The 24,256-nt window shown below is 50.8% G+C and overlaps 1 protein-coding gene across 1 annotated transcript; it reads left to right on the forward strand.

Moving 5' to 3' along the window:
- Positions 1-804: 804 nt before the first annotated feature.
- Positions 805-23,856, forward strand: TRAP1 (TNF receptor associated protein 1). The gene is made up of 18 exons (XM_066330128.1): positions 805-901; positions 5,302-5,472; positions 6,554-6,636; positions 6,997-7,137; positions 14,151-14,222; positions 14,875-15,035; positions 15,860-15,969; positions 16,153-16,226; positions 18,470-18,625; positions 18,934-19,054; positions 19,183-19,252; positions 19,414-19,561; positions 20,045-20,230; positions 21,128-21,266; positions 21,733-21,818; positions 22,220-22,365; positions 22,725-22,797; positions 23,072-23,856. The coding sequence occupies exons 1-18, from the start codon at positions 820-822 to the stop codon at positions 23,171-23,173; spliced, it is 2,121 nt and encodes a 706-aa protein (XP_066186225.1). The 5' UTR covers positions 805-819; the 3' UTR covers positions 23,174-23,856.
- The last annotated feature ends 400 nt before the right edge of the window (positions 23,857-24,256 follow it).

Genomic DNA, 24,256 nt, shown 5'->3' on the forward strand with positions numbered 1-24,256 from the left:
TCGAGGGCAGGCTCTGCTCTCACGCACGTTTCAAATTCTGCTCTCGCCAGAGTGGTTAATTTCCTCACTCACCTGCATCCCATCCAAAGCCTTTCTCCAGTACCTCGGCCGCTTAGATCTCAGTGATGTACTCTTAAAACAGGCCCGGGGGATGAGGAGTTTCAGAGAAATGGAAAAATGAGATGTTAAGCAATTGGCCCAGCGCCGAGCAGGGTGCCGGCCGAGGTGTGGCACACAGGGGCTCCCTGAGGGCTGCTCCCAGCCCGGCGCAGCCTTTCCTCGGCCCTCAGCCCCTTTTGTGGGGAAACGGGGAGAGGCACGGTGCGCCGAGCTCTGCCAGCTGCGACTGCCCAGCTCCTGCCGCAGCCTGTCCCGTGGAATGGGCTCCCGAGGCCATTCACTATGAGATACCCGCAGGAGTGTCTCCACAGGGCGAGGAGGGTGGGTTTGTAACCTGTGTCTGACTCCCTTTCCTAACAAGTCCTCAGAAACACGAACGGGATTTTAACCACCATAGCGGGAGCGGTTTGGAAACGAGGTGTCTTGGGCTTGGCGCCCGACCTCCTGGCAGAAGCGTGGAAACGGCCCCGTGAGGGGACAGAGCGGGTGCCTGAGTGGACCGGCCCCGGCGGCCCCTGAGGGCGGGCGGTCGGGGGCCGCGAGCGGAGCCAGGAGCCGCCCTGAGGGCAGCAGCGCGCGCGGGCCGAGGGGCCGCCTGACGTCATCGCGCACCCGTCACGCGCAGCCCGCGCGCGGGGGACTCCGCGCGCCCCCGCCCCGTGACGTAATCAGCGGGCGCCGCGGGAGGGCAGCGCGGGCATGGCGGCGGCGCGGGGCGGGCGCTTTCTCCTCGCGGCCCTGCGGCGCTCCGGGGCCGCGCCCCGGCTGCGCCCGCCCGCAGGTGAGGGGGGGACGGGCGGCGTGAGGGGCGCGGGCGCCCGGCCTCAGGGGGCGGCCAAACTTCCATGGCTCGGCCCGGACGGCCGCGCCTGCCCGGAGTTGCGCTCGGCCTTGTGCGTCCTCTGGAGGTGCGCAGGGTCCGTGTCCCGCAAGCAGCGCCCCGTCGCTCTCGGCTGGTGCCGGCCGTGGCCGCTCGGCAGAGTCGGAACGGGCGCCGGCCCGGCAGCGCGGGAGCAGCGCGCACAGCGCCCGGTGAAGTGACCCGAGAATCCCCAACGCACCTTCCTGGGGAGGGACGAGTTATTCTGGGCATGCACAGGGAATAGCGGGGGCTCGTGTCGGGCAGAGAGCGCGTTCAGCGGCCCCAGGGTCATGTCCTGCCTCATACGGGGTGTACAGCATGCTGAGATCATGTGGCGTGTTGAAGCTCATGTCCTGGCTCGTGTAGGGATATGTAGCATATCCATGTTTATGTTCTGGTTCATACAGCACCCCCAGTTCATCTCCTGGCCCATAGACGGTGTACAGGGCATCCAGAGGTACCTGCTGGCTCATACAGGTTGCACAGCATATTCACATCATGTCCCAGTGCATGTCCCAGCTCACACCAGATACCAGCCCAGGTATCTGCATGAAAGCAGAAGGCAGCAGCGATGCTGTTCTCTCAGCCATGTCAGCACCAGGGGACTTTACAGATGCAGGCCTGAAGGGTTTGCATTTCCCAGGGGCGTGCTTGACGTTTCACCTCAGCTGACAGGAGTGAGTGCTAAGAAAATCCAGATTCTGAGGCCTCAGTTATGGGATGTGCTCCCTTATCAAGGCCTTCGTGGGCTGGAAATGTGCCTGTGAGTTGCCATTAACTGAAGCATGGTGAGGAGTGTCCTGCCTGTCTCCTGTGCTCCGTGTTTCCTTATCTGTTGTGTGGCCCCTAATGGACAGATCTCTGTGTGTGTTGGTGTGGTCTGTGGTTTCCCTGCTGGTTACAAAGAGAAAATGTGACAGAGGATATTGTGTGACAAATAGGGTCGATTTCAGCATCCGGTTGTCAGATTTATTGTGTCACAGAGTGCCACTTGGGTATTTCTGGGCAATCCAGCTCTTCCTCCACAGAAAGCCCCAGAGACTTGTTAGCATCCATGTCTGGGAACAAAGCTGCTGCCTCTGGTGGGTTAGATATATTCCAGCAGAGTAAAACCAGAGTTTTATTCCTTAACCTGTCATTCAGGTCCCTCAGGGAAAAAGTCGTGAGCAGAAACTGTGTGGGGATAAAGAGGGAGGGCAGGAGATGTTTTTCTTTCCTGTGATCCAAGCTGCAGGGACAGTCATCCCTTCCCTTATCGGGCAGAGCTGGCAGTGTTTCCTCTCTGCTCTCAGGATTTCAGAGGCTGGAGCTGGTGGAGAGCTTTCTAGGAGATGTGTTGGTGTGAGTGGGTCAGTCAGGGAATCTCTTCTCCCCAAATTCTCAGGGATCTGGTGCTCAGTTAGGGAGCCCTTTTGCGTAAGGAGGTCTGAGCTGGGAATAATTTGCTGGAGCTCTTCCCTGCATGAGCTTCCCAGAGCTCTCAGCTGCCTGGCCTGGAGCTGGTATGGTAATTCCTGCTGACCCAAATTCTTCTCTTTTGTTTTGAGCCACAAGCTGCTTTGTGCAGGGTTTCCCACCCTGAATCTCTGGTTGATGCTGCAGTGGTTTTTCCAGAAGAGGCTGTTTCCTGGGGGACTGGCTGTGGGATCACTGAGGCTTCCTGGTGTCTGGATTGAAAGGAGCCCCTGAGGGTCCTTGTCTTTGCTGTGGATGTGTGAGGCAGGTCTGTGGCCGTGGGCACAGGATCTCTTGGGATCACAGAGAAGTGGAATTTGGTGGGGTTTTCCGTCTCTCGCAGTGATTGGAATAGGGCTGTGCTAGAGCTCCACATTTGAGTAACTGAATATCAAAAAACCTGATTTGCCCCAACACATCACAGTGCTTATCTGGGGCAAGAGCCATTCCTTCTCTGTTACCTGGGCTTAGGAATTTGTTTCGGAGGCTCATTATGAGTAGCACATAACCTGTTACCTCAGCAGGTGCTTCTCAACAGCTCTTGTGTGCTGATAATTGTGGTTTTATACCCAGAATAGCCAGGAGCCTCTTCTGCTCCCTTGCTCCAGGCAAAGACTCTGGAGAGGCAAATGGGCTGAAGATGCTGCAGCTTGTATTTAATGAGCTGTGTCTCTCCCTGGCATGGGACAGGCTGTTAATTAGGGATGATAAGACCAAACGTTGCACAAATCTGACAGTAACTTCCGAATTGATGGGTGGTGATTTATTATTGTGCTTTGGAGGTAGGGAGGCAAAAAATGTGAATACATCAACAATTATAAATAGCCAGAAATCAAATTATAAGTAGCTGTAGTTTCTAGAGTCAGCTGGTGTTCATGGGCTGGGGGGTGACCTGTGTGGGGGCTCTGGGGTTTGCTGCCTGGACATCTGATAATAGAAGTGACCTTAAGGTTTTAAGCTGCTGCTGATCTGTCTTTTTTGGATCCTGGAGTCAGGAAGGGAGCAAAATTCTCTCTTCTATTTCTGCTGTTCGAGAAATGTGATGTGTGTGTGCACTTACGTACGATGCAGTATCCCACAGCACCCAGCATAAATATAAAAGATGTAAATACATAAATAAAATATATAAACCCTGAGCTGCAGGCCCTTCCCCTCTGAAGTTTGAGGGGAGTAAGTGCTCTGCTTCTTTCCACCTCAGCCGCTCAGTTCTCCTTGCCACTTTCCCAGATGATCCCAGCACAGGCAGTGGAATGGAAGTTCCAGAACGTGTCCTGCGATAATGCGGCAGAGCTGTGAGTGACGCAGAGAGCACAGTTAGGTGTGTGGGAGGTGTTCAGATGCATTTAGAACTATTTGTGGGCTCTTTTCTTTAAGGGCAGAATGACTGGGGAGTCATTCAAGCTTCTGGCTGGAGAAGTGGATCTTGATTCAAAGCTTTCTGTGAGGAGGAGGAAGAACGAGGACTGACAGCCTCCTCTGTCAGCTCTCGAGGATGAGGTGCAGGAGACAGAAATGCTGTTAAAGCTCAGGGGTTCATGTTCACCTGGTCTGGAGCAAGTGAGAGCCCAGCATGATGGTCTGGAGCAGTTCTTGATAACCACACTGACTATAAGACCTGCTATGGGGGGCAGGAGGTTTGCAGGGCACTTGTGAAGTGAGCCTGAGCTAGAGGATGAGGGATGTTGGTGAAAAGGCTGGAATGCTGAGTTCAGTCAAGGGCTGTGGCAAGGTGGGGAGGAAAGCTCAGGAGGAAGCCAAGCTCCCTGAGCATGTCAGCTGGCTTGGAGGGCAGGGGATAGCCATGGAAGCTGTTTCCAAGGAGGTCACAGATGTGCTTTGGGACTCTCACCATACTAAAGGGGTTTGGTTCAGTCTTTGGGTGTTTTTGTACCTAGTCATCTAAAGAAAGGACCCCTTGAAATAGTCAGGTGTAGAGTTTGCCTTCTTCCTTTGCTGGATGAAACAGCCAACAGGCACAGAGGGAGCTGTAAGGAAAACCTGAGCTTGTCACTGCTTCTAGCCAGTTCTGCTGTTTATCCTGGCTCTGCCCAGGCTGTCCTGGTCCCTCCTTTGCTTCCCAGATCAGTCCAGTCTGTTTCTGTTCATTGTAGGACTGGGGAGGCCAAGATGCTGCCTTCCCCAGGGCAGCTGCAGGGTCAGGTCTGTACCCTCTGGGATCCTGCTCTGGCACAGGTCATTCTCCCAACAATTCAGAGATCACTCCAAGGAACAGGCTTTGGACAGAGGTCTATAGTGCTGCAATGGTCTTTTTGTGAACAGGTTTGGCTTTGATTCATCCCCCAACAGAGAGAAAACTGTTGGGTTCACCTGGGCATAATGAAAGGAGAATTGGGAATCCCTGACCTTAAGGGGTTTGTGCCATTTCCTGACTGGTCTTGTTTTCCCCACTGATTTTGTGACTGGTGGCATTGCTGGTGCTGCATGTGCTGCTTGCCTTGGACCCAGCTTTGCTGGGGGATGTAATCCCTGTGCTTGGACAGTCAAGGGCCAAATATTTATTGCCAATTTGTATTTTCACGGGCAGCGATATGGGAGTTGTCTTCAGCTTAGCCAGGTAACAGCAGTGAAAGCTGCAAACTGCCTCTTCCTGACAGGTTAATTCAGTGGAAAAGCTTCTAATTGTCATCTTCTAGATAAAATTTTAATTCAGAAGAGCCAAAGTAGAAACTTGCCCTTTTAATGCAGTGAAGGTAGTTCTGGGGGAGAGTGGTGGGTGTTGGATTGTGAGGGAACTGTTCAGACAGTGTAATCCCATGGGATTACCTGGGTGGGCCCTCTGAGGAGTGCTCCTGTTGGTGCTGGACTTGTGATATGTATTGAAATATCTTCACTTTTGTCTTTAGCAAAAGGAGCAGCATGTCTGCAAAGACAACTTCTCCACCGCTGGAGCCTCCAGCACAACATTCCTGCTGCCTCCAGCATTCCTGCTGTCCGGATGTACAGCACACAAACAGCAGAGAGCAAGGAGGAAGAGCCCCTGCACACCATCATCAGCAACACAGAGAATGTGAAAGGTGGGCCTGGGCACAAATATCTTGTGGGACACTCTTGAGGTGCACCTGGGTCAAGGTGTGGTGCAGGTGAGCCCTCCTCAGCAGTGCTGCTGCCTCTGGAGGAAGTGCAGGTATTGGTCACCACATCCTTCCAAGCTGTGTTTCACCATCACCTCCCAAAACCTGGGTGTGGAGGTCAAAATGGCCTTTACTGAGAAACAAGGACATCAAGACTGCATCCATGGGCTTAGCCAGGCAGTCGATGGTCATGTGTGGAGGCCCCACAGGCACTGGAATTGGGTGAGAAGAATTTTCTGTCCCAGAAGCAAGCTGTGCCTGCCCAGGTCATTGCTGTGGATCATGGAGGTGTGGTGAGAGTCCTGGTGTCAGCCCTTTAGCTAGAATGAATTGCTTTGCACAGCCTCAGGGAAAAGTGCTCTAAAACAGTCTGAGCAATGAGTTATTCCAGCACAGAAATTATATCTTAACTCTGTGCCTCTGTGGTTTTCCTGGGAGGTACTTTTGAGACTGCGAGGCTGTGAAGTCCCTGTTGGGGTTGATTTCCTGTCTGCCCACACTCCAGCTTCACCCTGGGCATCCCTGTGGGATGTACGTCCTCACCAGCAAGGCAAGGCACAGGTGATGTGGCTTTTCCCTCTGGGTTTTCCAAGAGTTTTCTAATGCCTCTTGCAGGAGAAAGGAGTTTTCCAATGCCTTTTGGTATTTTTAAAAGGCCAAGGATGGTCTTTCAGCTGAGGAGGTTTCTCTTCCTGTGCACCTGCAGGGGTGGCTGTACAGATGTGCTCATCCAGCCTGACCTTGGACACCTCCAGGGATCCAGGGGCAGCCACAACTGCTCTGAGCACCCTGTGTCAGGGCCTCAGCACTTCGCAGGGAAGATTTTTTTTTTTCCCAATATCCCATCTAACCCTGCTCTCTGGCAGTGTAAAGCCATTCCCCCTTGTCCTGTCACTTCAGGCCCTTGTCCAAAGTCCCTCTCCAGCTCTCCTGGAGGCCTTTTAGGCACTGAAAGGGGCTGTAAGTGATCCCTGAGCTTTCTCTTCTCCAAACTCAACAACTCCAACCCTAACCTTTTCTCCAGGTGCAGCCTCTAAACATGAGTTCCAGGCGGAAACAAAGAAACTGCTGGACATTGTTGCCCGTTCCCTGTACTCTGAGAAAGAGGTAAGACACCCACAACTTGCTGGGAGATTTTCTCTTGGCAAAGGCCTGTCTCTGTGAAGGGATACATCCAAGATGGTTGAGCTGGGAGAATAACTGTTCAGTTCCCAGTGAGTCCTGAGCTTTCATGTCAGGCTTTCTTGAATGATGTTTTCTTAAGACACCTTGAAAATGTGTTTTTGAACCAATTTGTAGGTATAGCCAAGTGACTCTGTGAGCTTGAGGCTCTCCAGTTTCACACTGAGTTCTCCTGGCAAGATAATGGGGAAGCCCAGTTTGGGGAGCTGGGAATTAGTGGGAGCCTGTGGGAGGGCTGTGCAGGGGCAGGGCCAGGCTGCAGGGTGAGGCTGTGTGTGTCCCCAGGTGTTTATCCGGGAGCTGATCTCCAACGGCAGCGATGCGCTGGAGAAGCTGCGGCACCGCCTCATGATGGAAGGGAAGGCGCTGCCAGAGCTGGAGATCCACCTGCAGACAGACAGCGGGAAGGGAACCATCACCATCCAGGTAGGGCCCTTTGGGAACAGCAGAGGGTTATTCCCTGCTGCACTCTGCCTTTGTCCTGTGAAGAGTCACGGGAAGCTGAGCAGCAGCACAGTCCCCAAGCCTGCCCTCAGAGTGTTCTGTCTTCAGCTGGGCTCTGGTTCATGAGGCTGTAACCTCAGGATTTGATGAGAAACCTGCAGTGTTATCTGCTCCCCACTTGTAGCCATAGGAAAGTTTGCTGCTGCTTCTTTCCCTTTTGGGAAGTACCTGTAGCTCTTCTGCCAGTACCCCTGCCTAGTGCACTTCCCAGGTTGTGCGAGTTTCTCACTAGTGGTTAAGTTGTGAAACTGGTTTCCTCCTGACCTCTGGGGAGGTTTTCATGCACCTCCTTAAGTCTGATGTGTCACGTGGTTGCTTGCAGACCCTCTCTCTTCCCTGGGTGAGAGGGGAAATGCCAGGGTAGTGAAAAGAGCTTCCCATTCCTGCCTGTCTCTATCTCTTCCTGCTCCAGGACAGTCTGAGTCCAGCTGATGCTGAGGTTCTGCCCTCAGGCAGTTGGGACTGTAGATTTGGGCAGTAGCACAGCACTTCCCTATGCCCAGGTTTTGGTTGTCCCTGCTGGTGACAAAATGCTGACTGGGAGGGAGACATTCTGTAAGAGCAGTCACCTGTGGGCCTCAGTGTGGAGAGGGAAGTAGAGCTGGGCTTTTTCTCTGTACTTTGATCTTGTTTGTGGCTCTTGTCCAGGGTGGGAGGCTGAGCCTCAGTTTTGGTGTTTTCTTGGCAGAGTTCCTAATGTTAAGAAGGCAAGTGGTCATTTTCCTTGTGGAGCTGTGTCAACCATGAGTGTAGCTGTGGACATTCCTAGGGGAGCAGAGAAGGAGGAAGATGAAGCAGGCCCTGAGTGACCATGGCAGGTCCAGGGGAGATGTGGCACAGACAGAGCACACAGGCTGATATTTTTCACGTGGGACAAAAGCACAGGGGCCTGTTGGAGGCTGCACAGTTATTTTATATATTTCTGTTCCTCTGAAGAACAAGTGCTGCAGTTGCCATGGGGAAGTTAGTGCTTGTCAGTGGGCAACACAATCACCGAGCAGAGATTCTCAAACCATGGTGAAGGGCTTTGCTATTCCTGTCACGCTGTTGCAGTGTTCTGACTCCTGTGTAACACCAATTGTTTGAGGAGCCCTGGCTTAGCCCCAGGCAGGGGGTTCATTCCTGTCTCTCGTCTTTCCCTTTTGAGATTGTAGTGGACACGAAGCACCTGATTCCATCAAGACATTGTTACCTCTCATGCCCTGTCCCCGTGGAAGTTCTCTGTTCATTTGGCAGTTTGGTTGGAGAGCTGCTTGCCCACCTTGTAGGGTGCCTCTGATGCCATCCCAGTGAGATGGGTTAGGGATTGGGCTTTTCATAACCCCCTGCCTGGCTGTCAATGCCTCTCTAATGCCATTAAATGAGTCTTAACTAGGGAGCTTTTAACTGCAGCAGTCCTGGGCTGTGGGGAGCAGTGAGAACAACGCTGCTCAAATCTCTTTAATAGCTTTGCCTTCTCCAGAGTGCCAAAAGCTCCTTACCTCCAGTCAGGGGGTTATTTATAACTTCCCGAAGAAGCAAACTGCATACAATGATTACTGTGAACAAGCATCATTCAGAACATTTTTATGCCTTTCAGGAATGCAAAGGTGAAAGAAAGCTTGCTGCAGTGATTGAGGCAGAGATGGATCTTCCCTTAGCCACTGTTTTGTCTTCTGTACCCACTAGGACCTTCCAGAAAAGAGGCAGCAGGTCCCTCATAGTCGACTTGTAGTAACAGCCACCCCTTTTTTATTCCTAGAAAGGTCCCATTGTCTCACTCTGACCCCTGGATCCTTCTCCTCAGATCTTCATACTTCTCTGTGCCTCTGGATCTGCTGAATCTCTCCCCTTCTCTTCCAAGCCTTGTAGCATCTCTTTGCATCTTACTGAGCTGAGAAAAAGCAGGTCTGTAATGTGTGATGGCCATTACAGGCACATTCCTGGGGGATTATGTAGATCTGGTATAGGACTACACTCATCTCTGTTCAGTGACTGCAGCTCTCCTTGTTCTCTGCCAGGACTGAATTCCAGTCATAAGCACAGCAAGACTCAGAATTCTGATAGGATGTCCTCATTCAGGAATATTCCACTTAAGCATTGCAGTGTAGTATCTGCTAAGAGGGACGTGTTGACTGAATTCCACTACCTTGCTTCCTTCACCAAAGTCCTGTTGTTTAAGCAAATTCTACCATTTCCTCCATCCCTTTGAAAACTGCCTCTTGTTTCTAGGACAGCTCCATCTGTAGCAGCCACAGCCTGCAAGGTCAGAGTGCTTAAGAAAATCCATTTCAAAATGTGAGGGGCGTGTTTCCAATGAGAACAGCTCTGCAGAGCTCTGCAGTTGTGCGTGCTGAGGCTGTACCAACGTGGTTTTGGACCCTTTGAGGTGGGAACACAGAGCCTCTTACAGACCCTAAGGCTCTGTGAGCACACAGCTCACCTTGAGCACCTGCACCAGGTGACATGCAGGTGACAGGCACTTGGCTGTGCTGCTGTTGGAGCTGTGCAGTTCTGCCGTGCTGCTGTGCCTGGTGGTGATGTGTGAGCTCTGGGCTGCAGCTTTGCTCCTTGCTGGTGCTTAATTTAGGGCTAGGACAGTTTAGAGGAAATGGTTTGGAATGTTTACAGAGCTGATGGCTGCTTCTGCTGGGGGAGGGAGTGTGCTTGCTGTTCTAGCAGGGAAAGGCAGCGGAGCTGCTGCCAGAGCTTGGGCTGCTCCGTTCCCTTTGTTGGGCTTTCATCTCTCTGTTGCCGTCATCCAAAATCAGTGTCTGTGAAGCCACAAAATCACCAGTTTGCTGTGTTTGGGAGGAGTTAAAATGACTGCAAACACCACTCCTCCCTGCAACAGCTCCCTGTATCGCTGAGCAGATCTCTCCTGCCTCACCAAACTGCCTGTAACAAGGATTGGGCTGTGCTGGGGCTCCAGTAAGGACTGGGCTGTTGGGGCTGTAGCAGTCAGTGCAGATGCATACTTGTGTCCCACAAAGCTTGGGGCAGGTGGGGAGCAGGTCCTCCTCCCCTGTGGGACCAAGCTGCAGCAGAGAGGGTGACCTGCAACAGCAACTGTGTGTCACTTGGGCTTGATGAAGCAGGAGATGGACAGGTAGACATAGAGGGGTAAATGTGGCTGTACTTTAGCAAGTCTTAGGTGGAATTAAAACTACAGAAATGTGCCACAGTTTGCAGGGATGGGCTACAGCTTCCAGTGGTTGCATCATCTTTAACAAGAAACATAAACAAATCTCAAATAACGTGTGGCCCAAGGAAGGAAATGCACAATCTTTCAGTCCTCTTCACGGCAGAAGAAGAGCACATCCTGTATAAAAATGGGAAATTCAAAGTGGATGAAAAGCAGTACTTTTCTGGACAGCAGGTATTTAGACCTGGATGGGTGGAGGCCGAGCCTGTGGTTTTGCAAAGGACAGTTCAGGCTCTCTGCTCTGGACAACATCCATGTACTAGGCCAAAGTAACCTCGTGTTCATATGCATCAAGTTTATTCTGCTGGTTGCTGCTGCTGCAGATGTTTTAATGATTCTAAACCAGAACATTGCTCTAGTGCAGCTGCTGTCCTGGTCTTGCGAATTTTAAGTCTTTAATCAAGGTATTTAAATAACAGTGGGCACATTTGCTAATGACATATTTTGGGATTTTATTACCTTATCAACTGGTGAAAGCAGCATGTCTTTATAATACAGTCAGCGTTATTCTGATGCCCCATTGAGGTTTTACACTGAAATAAATGTTTCAAGTGTTTGTGTTGCAGCAAAACAAAGTGAAAGACACAATAGTTCAGCCAGGTACCTCTAGCTGGGAGCATTCCTTCCGATGCAGTCACGGCAGAGGCAGCAGTTAATGGCTGCTTAATGGGTTGTTAGGTGTGAGGAAGCTCTGCAATACTTTAAATTGGACTCAGGTAATGAGCAAAGATTAGCTAATCTTACACAGCAGGTCTCTGCAAACATCACCACAGGGTTAGAACAAAGGGCACAGAAGGCACAAAGGTGCAGGTCAGCAACAGCTTTGGTACCTTGGAGGTCTCCACACATAAAAAGGTGCTAAAACAATGTCCAGGTGATGTCTCTTTAGGGTAAACGTTACTGAGTTTAGTTCAACACTTGTGGCCATAGTCTGAAGGTCTGCAGCATCTTTGTTGTCTTTTATATGGAGTGGTTTGGGGGAGGATTTTTACTCTGCACCCTAAGAAGTACCAGAGGAGAAATTCACCCAGGTGAGGAGGTGGTGGTTCTGCTGAGTAACAGCAGATCTTCTGTAATTAGCCATCAGCTAATGAAGGGTCAGCACACTGAACTCTGTGTCTTGGCCTCTCTAAGCTGTAGAGAAACATTTGGCACATGACACTCACATATCCCTTATATTTTGTAATTCGAGAAGCCCCACGTACAATTTGCTTTGTGCTGTTACAAATAGCTCTGCAGTGGCTGTGGTCAGCCTGATAAAGCTTTTCTTGCAGGCTGAAGGCAGGGCTAGGACTGTGTGCAGAGGAAGAAAAGTTGTAATGCTGATGGTGGAGCAAGGGCTGGATGGGCAGAAGGTGTTTGCAGGGGTTGTGTGATGCCATGTTCCTGGTGTAGATGCCCAGCGACCGAGCAGCAGCTGGTGCAGCACAGAGGGGTCTGAGAAGGGCAGAAGAAGTTCCACCAGCTGCTTCCTTGGATTTCATGGACCTGGAGCTGCCAGCACTTGTGTGGCAGCTGAGGTGGGCTGCTCATGGGCAGGTTCAGTTGCTTCCCATGACTTGCAGAGTTCCTCCTCTGCAGAGCTCAGCTCCCATCTCTCCTCTACTGCTGCATTATTCCCGTTCCCCTGAGCAGCTCCATGTGGTGAAGAGAGCCAAAGGGCAGCTGCAGGAAATGTGGACATGGCAAGGATGGCTTGAATCCTGATGGTGTCTTCATCCTAATCCAGCCAGGTGTTTTCCTGCAGTAGGGAATGTCTGCTTTGCCAGGATCTTCGCTTTCTGCTCTCACTGTCAGCATCCTGGCTGTTGTGAGTCCTGCTTTCTTTGTTCATAAGATTCACTCTCATCAAAGTATTCTCCAGGAATTGTCATTAAGCATTCTGCAGTAAGTTTGGCAGGGCATTAGGAATTCAATAGCCAAATAAATTTATGGGGTAAGGATGTATTTTTTTTTAAAACACACTGGAATTTGGGAATGACATGCTGTCCTATAAATAGAAGTGGATCAGAGTTCTGTTCAGGGTCTGGCATGAAGAAAAACTGAACCAGATGCTGAAAACTGTTCTCTCTGGCTTTTTCTTCCCTGGGGGAAGGGACCATGTCAGATTCCTGAGATTTTGCCATACGCTGTTTGTTTTTCTTGGCTTTTGATCTCTCGCTGTTGAGATCTTACTGGGCATCATCCCTCTTCTCAGCCAAGTGGGCTGACTGGCCTTACTGTATTTAACCAAGGGAGAGGGAGTGCTGTGCCGTGACTTGTGGGGGTGCAGGAAAATGTCTGACCCACATGGCACCTCACAAGCTGAACAGCTCAACCCTTCAGTGCACTTAAATGCTACATTATCACATACATACTGACATTAACTTACTTTGGTAGAAATGAGCCCAGTCAATGCTCCATGGGTGGTACCTCACCTCTGACACACCTAGCAGCTGCCAGCTCTGTTGCAGCTGATTTGGTGACCCTACACACGAAATCCCACCCCTGCTAAGGCACTGGGAATGTGTGAGCCCACCATGCTCACAGGTACTCGGGTAGAGCTGAATCCCTCATGAGAATCACATCTCACTTGGCTGCTTTTCACCTCAAGAGAGTGGCTCAGAGAACATGTAACAGTGGCTTCTTGGGATGCTTGTGTCAGGTAGAGAAGCTGCTGGGATTTGGGAGGGGGAATGGCACTTTTTCCTTAGGAGTGGCATCCTGGAGGGCAGTAGCCTGCCCTTTGCTCCTGTGGAAAATATGTGTGGAGCAAGTCTGAAAACACAGTGGACAACAGAATGGGAAAGATTTTTGCTGGGGTCCTGTGTGAGAGGGTGGCCATTTCTAGCTGGGGTTTGCTGTTACCTTTGTTGTCTTCAATTTGTCATGCAAATTGAAGTTGCAGCCAGGTTTGAGACTTACTGCAGCCTTTTCTGGGTCGTGCTGCTGCAGGCTCTGCTGCCGGAGATGTGTGAGCTGCAGGGAGATGTTTATCTGCATGCAGCAGTGCAATTCTGGAACAACCTGGGGATGTCAAGGAGCTGTGTGCCTCTGAAGCTTGGGCAGAGCATCACAAAGTGTAGCTGGTGCATTGTATTTTGGCTGGGGTTTGGCTGTTCCCATGGGAATGCAATACCCAGCTCTCCTGGACGTTAACAGCTTCATACTCACATCATGGAGCAGAGGGTGAGGGAGAGAAGGAGGGGGGAAAGGCAGAACAGATGGAGATCAGTTCATGTGGTGCTTGCAGAGAAGGGTCTGCATTACCTGAGAGTTAAGGGATTGACTGCTCTGCCGCTGATTCCCAGTGTTGGTGTGTCAGTTCCACATCTGCAGATTGCAAATAAACTGCTTCTCACTGCTCCTCAAATCCCCCTCAGACCATTTCAGGAATGGAAGGTGGCTCTCTGTGTGACATCTGGCACTGTGGGACCATGGTTGGGTTGACGCCTCTTTCCTGCACTGCCATCCTGTGCTTTTTACAGGGATCCAGCATGTCCTGGCATGGTTTTGTCTTGCCTTGAGAAATAGCCAGAGTCTCTGAGCTTTCTGATGGTTTGTAGCTGTGGCTGCCCCTGGAGCTCTGTGCCCTCTGAGTCTGTGTTCCTGGCCATGGGCAGATGGAGTCACAGCCAGAAGTTTGCTGTTGGATTAACTACTCAGGGGGGAAGCAGATAGTGGGAGTTGGAGGGATAAGTTGCTTGGGTGCTGTTTGCTGGAGCAATGATTCCCTACTGATATTTCAGATGCAATTGCTGTTTCTTTTCAGGACACAGGTATTGGGATGACCCAAGAGGAGCTGGTTTCTAACCTTGGTACCATTGCTCGATCAGGCTCAAAGGTAACTTGGTTTGAGGATCCTTCTCCCTCCCTTAGAAAACTCTTCTCCAATTACAACCACTTTTGTTCTCTCAGTAATTTTTCATTCTATTCTGTCCCTTGGCCCTCAGCCCAGCTGTGAAATTACACTCCTCTTGGAAGATGAAACCTACCTCTGGGGTCTCTGGCTTTCAGTGGTCTCTGCTGTGCTGTGGGAGGCCCAGGGAGCCCAAGCAGTGCTGATGGGCACTGCTGCACTCACTGCCCTCACTCTGAACACCCTCCTGCCCAGCCATCCTTACAGAGGGGCACCCACTTCATGTCAGGGGAGCAGCAGCTCTGTCCCCACAGCAAGGTGTGGTACATGTGTACCTGATTTTTGTTTTCACCTCTGGAGGCACCATTTTAAGGGGTTTCCTGTTCCTGATTGACTGAGCTCTCACTTGTTTTCCTTTTACTGCTCTAAGCAGAGCTCCCCTTTTCCAGATGTGCAGTCTCTGTAGAGAAACCCTTTTCCTTGGCAACCTTCATCAAAGCACTGATGCAGGAGCATAGGGTGAAGGTGCTGGACTAGCAGGCTGCAGTGCCTGAGGAGCCCAGCTGGGAATTGATCACAAACTCCAGCAATACCCAAAGTCACTGTGTGCTGCTTTGTGTCTCCTTTGTTCCTACAGGCTTTTCTAGAAGCTCTGCAGAGCCAAGCTGAAGCCAGCAGTAAAATCATCGGCCAGTTTGGAGTGGGTTTCTATTCAGCCTTCATGGTGGCTGATAAAGTGGAGGTGTTCTCACAGTCAGCAGAGCCAGGCAGCCCAGGCTACCACTGGTCATCTGATGGGTGAGGCTGCAGAGTGGGGTGGCACCATGGGGGGCTGTGTCCAGACCAGGCATGGCCAGAAGGCTGTGTAAAGACAGGGCTTGTGTGTTCTTTCAGGACCTGGCTGACTGTTTTAGGTCTGCTCAAGTCATACACAGTAACAAAGCATGGCCAAATGTGCCAGTGTGGAATTACAAGGACAGAGTTGGTGTGTTAGAGCAGGTGTGCTGTGGACAGAGTACCTGCCTCTCCTGTTCCATCCCTGCTGGCATGCAGTCAGCTCTGGGGGCCCCACACCACAGGGACAAACTGAACTTCGGTCTAATCATCCTCTGAGGTCTGGCTTGAGGCACTCACAGAAAGCAGCCTGTGCAGTGCTGGGATCTGCAGGCACATCTCCTCTGTGGGTCACAGCTTTGTGCTCATCCTTTACTTTTTGCTTGAAGTTGCAAACATCAGTGATGGCAAAGCTGTGGGCTGCTGGACATGTTGAAATTGGAGCTTCTGAGGGTGACAGGCTCAGCGTCCCCTTAGAATTTCCTCAGAATAAAGAATTTAGAACACTATTTAAATTCGTGAGAAAACTGAGACACCTGACTGGTTTGGGTTTTCAGTAGCTAGTGTCTTTGCAGAGCAGTGTGTCCTGGGTCTGGAGTCTCTTTCTGTGGGGAAAGCAGCCACATGTTTTTTGGGGTTTCTTAGAGGCACAAGGAGCATTCAGGCAATCAAGACTTTTTTGTCTTTTTCTCTTGGCCTTGAAGTGTTGTGTGTGCTCTTAGTTGAACAGTTTCTCTGTCCTGTCATGGGTAGGCACAAACTGACACAGTGTTTGTTTCTAATCCTAGTTCAGGGATGTTTGAGATTGCAGAAGCATCTGGGGTCAGAGCTGGGACTAAGATTATTATACACCTCAAAGAAGACTGCAAAGAGTTTGCAAATGAAGACCGAGTCAAGGGTGAGTAGAGGAGAGGAATGCTGTTACCCCTGGGGCTCTGTGAAGTCTGTTGGTGCCCACAGATGGGAGGTGAATTTACAGGTTTATTCCTCTCCTGCAACTCCTTTCACTGCTGTTACTGAGAGAATTCCTGCTGTGTTGTTTCCACAAAGGTGACTCTTCTGTGTCTTCTTTTCATTCCAGAGGTGGTGACAAAATATAGCAACTTCATCAGCTTCCCCCTGTATCTCAATGGGAGAAGGATTAACACATTACAGGTGAGTTGGAGGCCACAGGCAGGTCAGTCACAGAGATGAACCACTGTTAATGCTCCACTGGAGACAGGAAACAGCATAAAGCTGCTGCTGTCCCTGGAAATCAGGGGAGGATTGTTCAGGGTATCACAGAGCTTGTAGTGATCAGTTAATTAGAACAGAAGGAGACAATCCAGCTGAAGTCACACCTGCAACAGCTTGTTTGCATTTATTGTGGAAAATTCTTGGAGATCAGGAAGATCTGTATCTTCCCTTATCCTGAATTATTATTTCAGTGCTTTATAATGCTTATTCTGTTCAAGCCATGTGACGTGTTGGTGCTGTAGGGATTGCTCATATTGCTGGTGTGCTGACACTTTTCACTGCAGTTCTTTCTGTCCCTTACATGGAATAGCCACTGCCAGGGAGTGGTTGGGGGTTTTTTAGCAGCTCAGCTCACAGCCTGATTTATTCCCAGCTCCTAATGCTTCATGCTGCCATTTTCTGACCACTGGCATTATACTGCAGCCAGATCCATTTTACTCAAGATGTTCTTGGCCCAATTGCAGGCATCACTTGGGAGAAATTAATTATCTTTAAAACAGAAATCTATTAATCATTTTCCTCCAGCATCTCCTCTTCTGATTGTTTAAAGCTTTCTCACCTAAGAGAGCAGGTAGAGAGCATATGTGTGGCTTTTTTGTTTCCTGGAATGCAGCACTGACTGCACAGACTTTCGAGACTGTACTTAAACATTTTACCATGTTAATTTAAGGTTCTGTAATTGGTGTTATTAGTCACTGATTATTTATTTGGATTCCTGCATCATAGTGTTTCTGTTCCAAAAGCTTTCTAGCTGTGCCCCTTAAATTACAAAACCAGAAATAGCTTTAGACAGCTGTTTGCTCTCTGTACCTGGCAATCAATAGAACAGGTTCCCTGGAGAAGAGCAGTAGTAGAGCAAGGGGTGAAATACCCTTAATAGAGTCATAGACTTTTATATTCTTATCAGAAAGTCTGCTTTCCCTTGGCTTACAGCAACAGTTTTATTCTCATTATGCTCCCATTTCATGCCTTTTCTTTATCCAGGATCTTGGCTTTGTGTTTTTCTATACATGAGCATCAGTTTACTGCAAAGAGCCACAGTTGGTTCCCTGGTGAGGTTTCTCCTTGCTGAGCTCCTGAATGCTCACAGCATGGAGCTGGGGCCTTCTTCTGGTCTGACTGGGATAACTGCTAGCTACCAGTGAGCCCCTGAGAAAGCAGCAGCACTTTCCCTAACACAGCTACTGTAGAACACCTTAGCTCCCAGTGAGTCCATAATTCTACCTGTGATCCTGCAGACCTTCTAGGACACTTGTGTGGGCTGGAAATGAGGGAAAGCCACCTGTGAAACAAGGCTCTGAGGCAGAGGAATCCTTAAGGATTTCAGAGCTGCCAGGGACCTGAAACCCTTGGGCTCTGAGGATGGGCTACATGTTTGTGTTGTCCCCAGAAATCACTCCTGTCACTCGTTTGGGCTTGATGGCAAAGAGAGGCAGTGACTGAGATAGGCTTCACCCAGCTGGAAACACACAGTTCTGCATTGAGTCCCACATCTTTGCTAGATGCAAGACTTTTGCTGACGTATTGAAAACTGAAACATGCTGTGAGCATGGGCTCAGTGCTTCAGAAAGCACTGGGAGGTCAGAGCAACAGCAGGTGGAAGCTAGAGCTCATGGCTTCAGTGTCTGTGTTCATGTGGGAAGCAGGGCTGGAGCAGTGACCCTGCAGTGGTTCACAACACATCTCCCAAGCTGCTGAACAAATCAGCAGAAAGCAGGCAGTGCAGGAGCTGCTTCACAAGCTTTCAGCTGAGACAGCCTCCATCAAAGAGGCAGGTTGGTTGCAAAAGGTTCACTTGAACTTTTGCTTTTCCTTTGCTTGGTGGTCAGGCCTTGAGAACATGACCAGTACTGCCAGTCAGTTGAGCTGTGGGATCTATTCCAGGATGGCCATTGGCAACTGCGAGGCAAAGGAGGTTAGCCAAATCCCTTTTGTTTTGGGCTAAACAAAGCTGCCCTATATGTGTTGCAGGGCAGGAGTTACTTCTGAGGGGTGGCCCGAGGCCAGATGAGGGGGCAGTAGTCTGTTAGTCCATAATGTGCCTGAGCCACATCTCGCTCCCGGGCTGTTCAGAGGAGTCTGTTTCAAAGGTTCTGTTTCCCTGCTCTGGCATCCTGGAGGCCACAGAAGTGATGGGAACTGTTCTCCCTGCTCCTCCACAGGCTCTGTGGATGCTGGACCCCAAGGACATCAGCGAGTGGCAGCATGAGGAGTTTTATCGCTTCATAGCGCAGGCGTACGACAAGCCCCGCTACGTCCTGCACTACAAGACCGACGCTCCCCTCAACATCCGCAGCATCTTCTACGTGCCCGAGCAAGTACGTGTCCTCTCCTGTGGGACATCTGCCCAGCTGCTCTGAAAGGGGACAGTGGGAGAGCTCCTTAGGGAAAGGAGGCAGATATGGCTGCAGGGAGGGATATCCAGTGTGGCATCTCTGCAGTGGGCTGGTGCCGCAGGGTAGTTGGGATACTGAGCCGTGACAGGAGCAGGGAGAGGGCTCAGGTAGGTCCCTAGGGAAGAGAGCCAAGATTTCAGCTGTCATTGGGTTCAGCATTGTAGGAAAGATCAGTGTGATGTGGGCACCCTGCACAGTGCTGGTGTTACCTCCTGTCTCTTTTCCTGCAGAAGCCATCCATGTTTGACATCAGCAGGGAAATGGGCTCCAGCGTTGCCCTCTACAGCCGCAAAATCCTCATCCAAACCAAAGCTGCAGACATCCTGCCTAAGTGGCTGCGCTTCCTTAGAGGTGTGTGTGGGACCAGGAATAGCAGGTTGTGGATGATGGCTTCCACAGGGATGAGGCAAGCAAGGGCTGCCCTCCTGAGCCTGGCATTTGTGTTTGCATCACTGTTCAAGGGTTGCTCTGTGTTCCAGGTGTTGTGGACAGTGAGGATATACCCCTGAATCTCAGCAGGGAGCTGCTGCAGGAGAGTGCCCTGATCAGGTAAGCAAGAGTATCTCTGGACTGAGATACAAGGAAAAGATGTAAAGCCATGAGGGAAAGGGGACAGTGGACTCACTACAACTCTGCACAGAGAGATGTTCACCTAAAATGTCTTGTCTTGCTCTAGCAGCTGTCTTTAAAAAGGCTTATTCCTCCTGCAGGAAGCTCCGTGATGTTTTGCAGAAGAGGTTGATCAAGTTCTTCATTGACCAAAGCAAAAAGGACCCTGAGAAATATGCTAAGTTCTTTGAGGAGTACGGGGTATTCATGAGAGAGGGGATTGTCACGATAGCAGAGCAGGATGTCAAGGTACCAGGAGTCTTGAAACACTGCAGCTGATGGGAAAGATTACCATGAGCTGGGATGAGGGAGACTGCTCCTTCCCCGTGGAACTTGCACACCCATAACTTGTGTTCCTGGGTGTACCAAGACCTATGGATTCTCTAGTGCCTAAACTCTCACTGGTGCTGCTTCCCATTTATTTTGAGACCCTACAGAGTCTCTGTACCCACACTGTTGTCAGCCTTCCCTGCTGCAATATCAACTACAACAGGCAATAAAGGGGCTTTCTTCCTCCTGCTGTCTTCTGCCTAATTCCCATTTCCAAGAGAGCGTGACCTACATCCTGTCTAGGTTACTTTTCTGCCTCTGTAATATCTGGAGCAGCAAAGGAGGGATTCAGAATCCCCTGAGCCTTTTTGTAGGGCTGCACAGGAATCCTTGGGGCTGGGAGGGGTTGTTGGGTGGAGCTCAGTGACCGGCCCTGAGCTCAGAGGAGCACGTTTCTTGCAGGAGGACATAGCCAAGCTGCTGCGTTACGAGTCGTCGGCGCTGCCCGCGGGGCAGCTGACCAGCCTGACCGACTACAGCTCGCGCATGAAGGCCGGCAGCAGGAACATCTACTACCTGTGTGCCCCCAACCGGCACCTGGCCCAGCACTCCCCCTACTTCGAGGCCATGAAGAAGAAGGACATGGAGGTGGGTGAGCAGTGGTGCCACAGCCAGGGGAATGCCCTGAGCTGCTGCAGCAGTGGTCAGGGCTGGCTCTCAGAGCTGAGCTGGGCAGTGAGGCCTGTGATAAAGCCCTGCCTTTGCCTGGCCCCCTCTGCCTCTGCTCACACTGTGGCATGAGGCCAGGAGGGACCTGTCACACACTCTTAACAACGTTTGAAAAAAAAGCATTCAGCTGTTAGGAGTATCCGAAGGAGGGCCATGAGGATGGTAAAGGGCCTGGAGGAGAAGCCATATGAGGAGTGGCTGAGGGCAATTGGTCTGTTCAGCTGGAGAAAAGGAGACTGAGGGGAGACCTCACTGTGGTCTTCAACATCCTTAAAAAGGGCAGCAGAGTATCAATCTCGTCACTCATGACTAGTGAGTTCAAGAAGCATTTGGACAATGGCACAGGGTGGGATTGTTGGGGTGTGCTGTGCAGGGACAAGAGTTGGGACACAATGATCCTGATGAGTCCCCTACAACTCAGCATATTCTGTGATTTAGTACTTGAACAGGCACCTGGTTCTTATATCTGTATCCTACCTTTGCTGGACCCTGGAGTAGGAGCCTGGGAGCTGCTGTGCAGAGCTGTAATGGTGTTACAGTTGTCCTCTGTGGGCAGGTGGCCCTCTCAGGACTGGAGTCAGTGCTGGTTCTCACTTTCCCTGGGCAGCAGGACTTGTTCAGCTGCAGACCTGCCAGCCGTGGTAACAAATCCCTCCAAGGGTTTGCTTTCATGTCAGACCCTGAGTGATAGTCACTGTGGGGTTGAACCTGTGAGTTTCTGTGTGATGTTCCTGCTGTTTGGTACAGAACTGCCTTGGGAAGGAGGAAATGTTGTTACATCCCAAACAATGTGTCACTGTCCCTTTGCTGGCACAGGTGCTGTTCTGCTATGAGCAGTTTGATGAGCTGACACTCTTGCATCTCCGGGAGTTTGACAAGAAGAAGCTGATCTCTGTGGAGACAGACATTGTTGTTGATCACTATAAGGAAGAGAAGTTTGAGGAGAGCCGCCCAGGTACCGTGAGGCTTCCCTGGCCCCTCCTGCTGCACACTGTCCTGCTACCCTGAGCAACCAGTGAGGGGACACCTTCCTCCCCTGCTCTTGCAGCTCACAAGCAGGAGCCCTCCACCCTCTCATTCTCATGGTCTGAGGCAACTTAAAGAGATTTTTTGCAGATTCGTTTCATCTCATATGATCAAAGTTAAATGGAACGTCATGTGTGGAGTTGCCATGATTTTATTTCAACTCCATGCATACATCTGGTGCCCAGACAGAGGCAGACAGCCCCTAGCAAGGCATGAGCCTGCCCTCTGTGGGTATGGCATGGTCTGGGATGAGGATATTTAAGTGTGTGCTGAGTGGTGCTGCATTCCCATTCCCATTCCCACAAGAGAACTGACAAGTGGAAGTGTGGAAACTCAGCTCACTGTCCACTGCACATGATAAATGCATGCTCAGATGTGCCCTCTTTCCCTGCCAGCTGGAGAACGTCTGACAGAGAAGGAGGCTGAGGATCTGATGGCCTGGATGAGGAATGCCTTGGGCTCTCGAGTCACTGGAGTGAAGGTGGGTATTCTGTGTCTGGGTAACTGAGTACAGCAGTGGCATTTGTCATGGCATTGTCAGTGTGGCAGCAGAAGAACCACATCTCAATGTGTATTGAGCAAAGCCCATACTGCAGTCAATGCTCAGGTTACCAGAACAGGCTGGTGCCTTTTCCTCTTGTGGACTAGAAAGGCGTATTGGCAAGGAATTCTTTGGGTCTAGCTGCAGCCCACTGCCTGTGGACTGTGGGGCCATTTAGGCCCCCATCTTTCCTGCTGGTTTAGGCAGCTCCTGTGGGACGGTAAGGAATCATGTGGAGGTTTGGTGTGGATCCGTGCTGAGGAGACTCCAAGTCCTCAGACTTTCCCCACCTGTAGGATGTGCTCTGTCCAGAGCAGCCCTGACCGGTGCTTGTGCCGCAGGTGACGGCGCGGCTGGACACGCACCCCGCCATGATCACCGTGCTGGAGATGGGCGCTGCCCGCCACTTCCTGCGCATGCAGCAGCTGGCCAAGACACAGGAGGAGCGAGCCCAGCTGCTGCAGCCCACCCTGGAGATCAACACGGGGTAAGGGGGACAGCACCAGCACTAGGCCTGCCACACAGCAGCCTCTTGGGAGGGGAGGCAGAGGGGAGGCGGTGTAAGGTTGCTAATTAGCAGAGTCCTCTCCATTAAGTGCAGTCGGTGGCACACCCTTAATCTATGAGGCTGCGTGTGGCACTTCTGACATGAGCCCCCACAAAAAGTGTCCAGCCCTCTGGAGACCATGGGGGTTGTAGGGACAGATAGGAGAGAAGAGAGAAGCCCCCAGAACAGGAGCAAGGAAGTTGACTTTAGTGACCTAATGTCACTTAGCTGCTCATTCTGGAAATAAATTTCTCACTGTGTCCTAAATCAGCAAGTTTCAGTGTTGATCTCTCTTACAGGCATGCTCTGATTAAGAAGCTCAATGAGCTGAAGGACAGTCAGCCTGATCTGGCCCAGATGTTGCTCGACCAGGTGAGAGCCAGACCTTGTCCAGAAGCAGCACCATCCTTCCCAGAAACAGCTTGCAGACCATGCATGGCAGGAAACAGGGTGAACCATTACAGTGGCAAGAGTCACATCTTTCTGTGGTCCCTGGGTATTTCTGGGACTTGTAATCCATGTTTTCCTAGCAGGTGCCCTAGAAGACATTCTTGGTCTCAGCATGCACGTCCTGGGGAGTGACATTCCCTTCCTCCCTCAGACAGGTTGCTTTGGTGCTTATTTAGTGCTTTCTTCTCTTTTTCAGATTTATGAAAATGCCATGATTGCAGCAGGACTGAATGAGGATCCCAGGCCGATGGTGAACCGGCTGAATGAACTCCTCACCAGAATCCTGGAGAAGAACTGAGCCCCAAGGACTGAAGGATGAACTCTGTGCTGATCTCTTGTCTCAGGCACAGTCACTCTCAGCAGCTGCTTGCAGGCACTGTCCAGCACAGGTTCATGGGCAGAGGGCACGGACAATGCTGGGAACATCCAGCCCTCCCTGTAATTATCAGATCCCACATCAATGGCTTGTTCAAAGTGCAGTGCTCTTAGTGGGGACAAAATCCTGAGGTTGTTGCTTAAATGATGTGCCCAAATTTCTGACATGAGCATGAAGAGCCTCATTTCATACTGTTTCTAAAAATGGCCTTTCTCAGAACAGATGTTGGCAGCAAGATTCCCAATTAGGTATGTGAGTACACCCCCTAGCCACAAAATCCTTATGCACCTTTGTGCTCTGAACAAGCACTGTAAGAATTAATTAATTAGTTCAGAAACCTCCAAGTCCGACCAGGCAGAAGGAGTTTGCTTGCATGGAGACAGCTTACTGCCTTTGGTAGGCACAGATACTCTTGGTGGAACGTGTCAGTGCAATCCCATGGCAGAAAAAATCACTGAGCTGCTGGATAAGTGAGTTTCTTGTGGAAAAAGGGAAGTAACTGGGAGGCAGCTTTCCACTGTGTGGCTTTCTGGAAAGTCTGTAGGATAAACTGCACGCCTGGCTGATCTGTATTTATGATAAATAAACAGTTCCTATTTTCCAGACATGTCTCCCAGTTCACTCTCCTCTTCATTTTGTTGGTCTTTGTGTCTTCCAGCTGGTGATGTTGATTGGTCTCTCTTCAGATGCTATTTGGTTCTTTAGGGCATCAAGCACTGGACCTGGTGGCAAGAGAGCTGGAAAAACAACAGAGTGTAGAGGGAAAGCAGGAGAATTTTTAACTATGACACTTTTGCCTCTGAAAATGAGATGTAGCCCTTGGTTTGAATCAAGCAGCAGTGTTCAGACAGAAATGCCATGCTAGACTCCCTGTGTGTGTCTGCTTTACACTATGCAAATGGTTTATAACTATCCTTTCTCCTGCTCAGTGGGGCTCTGAGCAGCCCTGGTATTTGTTTAGCTTATCTTTAAATTGCCAGATTAAGTTGCTGGGACTGGGTTTGG

The sequence above is a fragment of the Sylvia atricapilla genome, chromosome 15 (genome assembly GCF_009819655.1).
Source record: "Sylvia atricapilla isolate bSylAtr1 chromosome 15, bSylAtr1.pri, whole genome shotgun sequence".
Taxonomy (NCBI): Eukaryota; Metazoa; Chordata; class Aves; order Passeriformes; family Sylviidae; genus Sylvia; species Sylvia atricapilla.

What these genes read in the sequence shown, in the direction of transcription:
- TRAP1 (XM_066330128.1), top strand. Translation starts at nt 820, where the DNA reads ATGGCGGCGGCGCGGGGCGGGCGCTTTCTCCTCGCGGCCCTGCGGCGC. An exon ending in TGAAGAAGAAGGACATGGAG is followed by an intron (nt 20,231 to 21,127) that starts GTGGGTGAGCAG and finishes TTGCTGGCACAG; the next exon opens with GTGCTGTTCTGCTATGAGCA. An exon ending in GTTTGAGGAGAGCCGCCCAG is followed by an intron (nt 21,267 to 21,732) that starts GTACCGTGAGGC and finishes TTTCCCTGCCAG; the next exon opens with CTGGAGAACGTCTGACAGAG.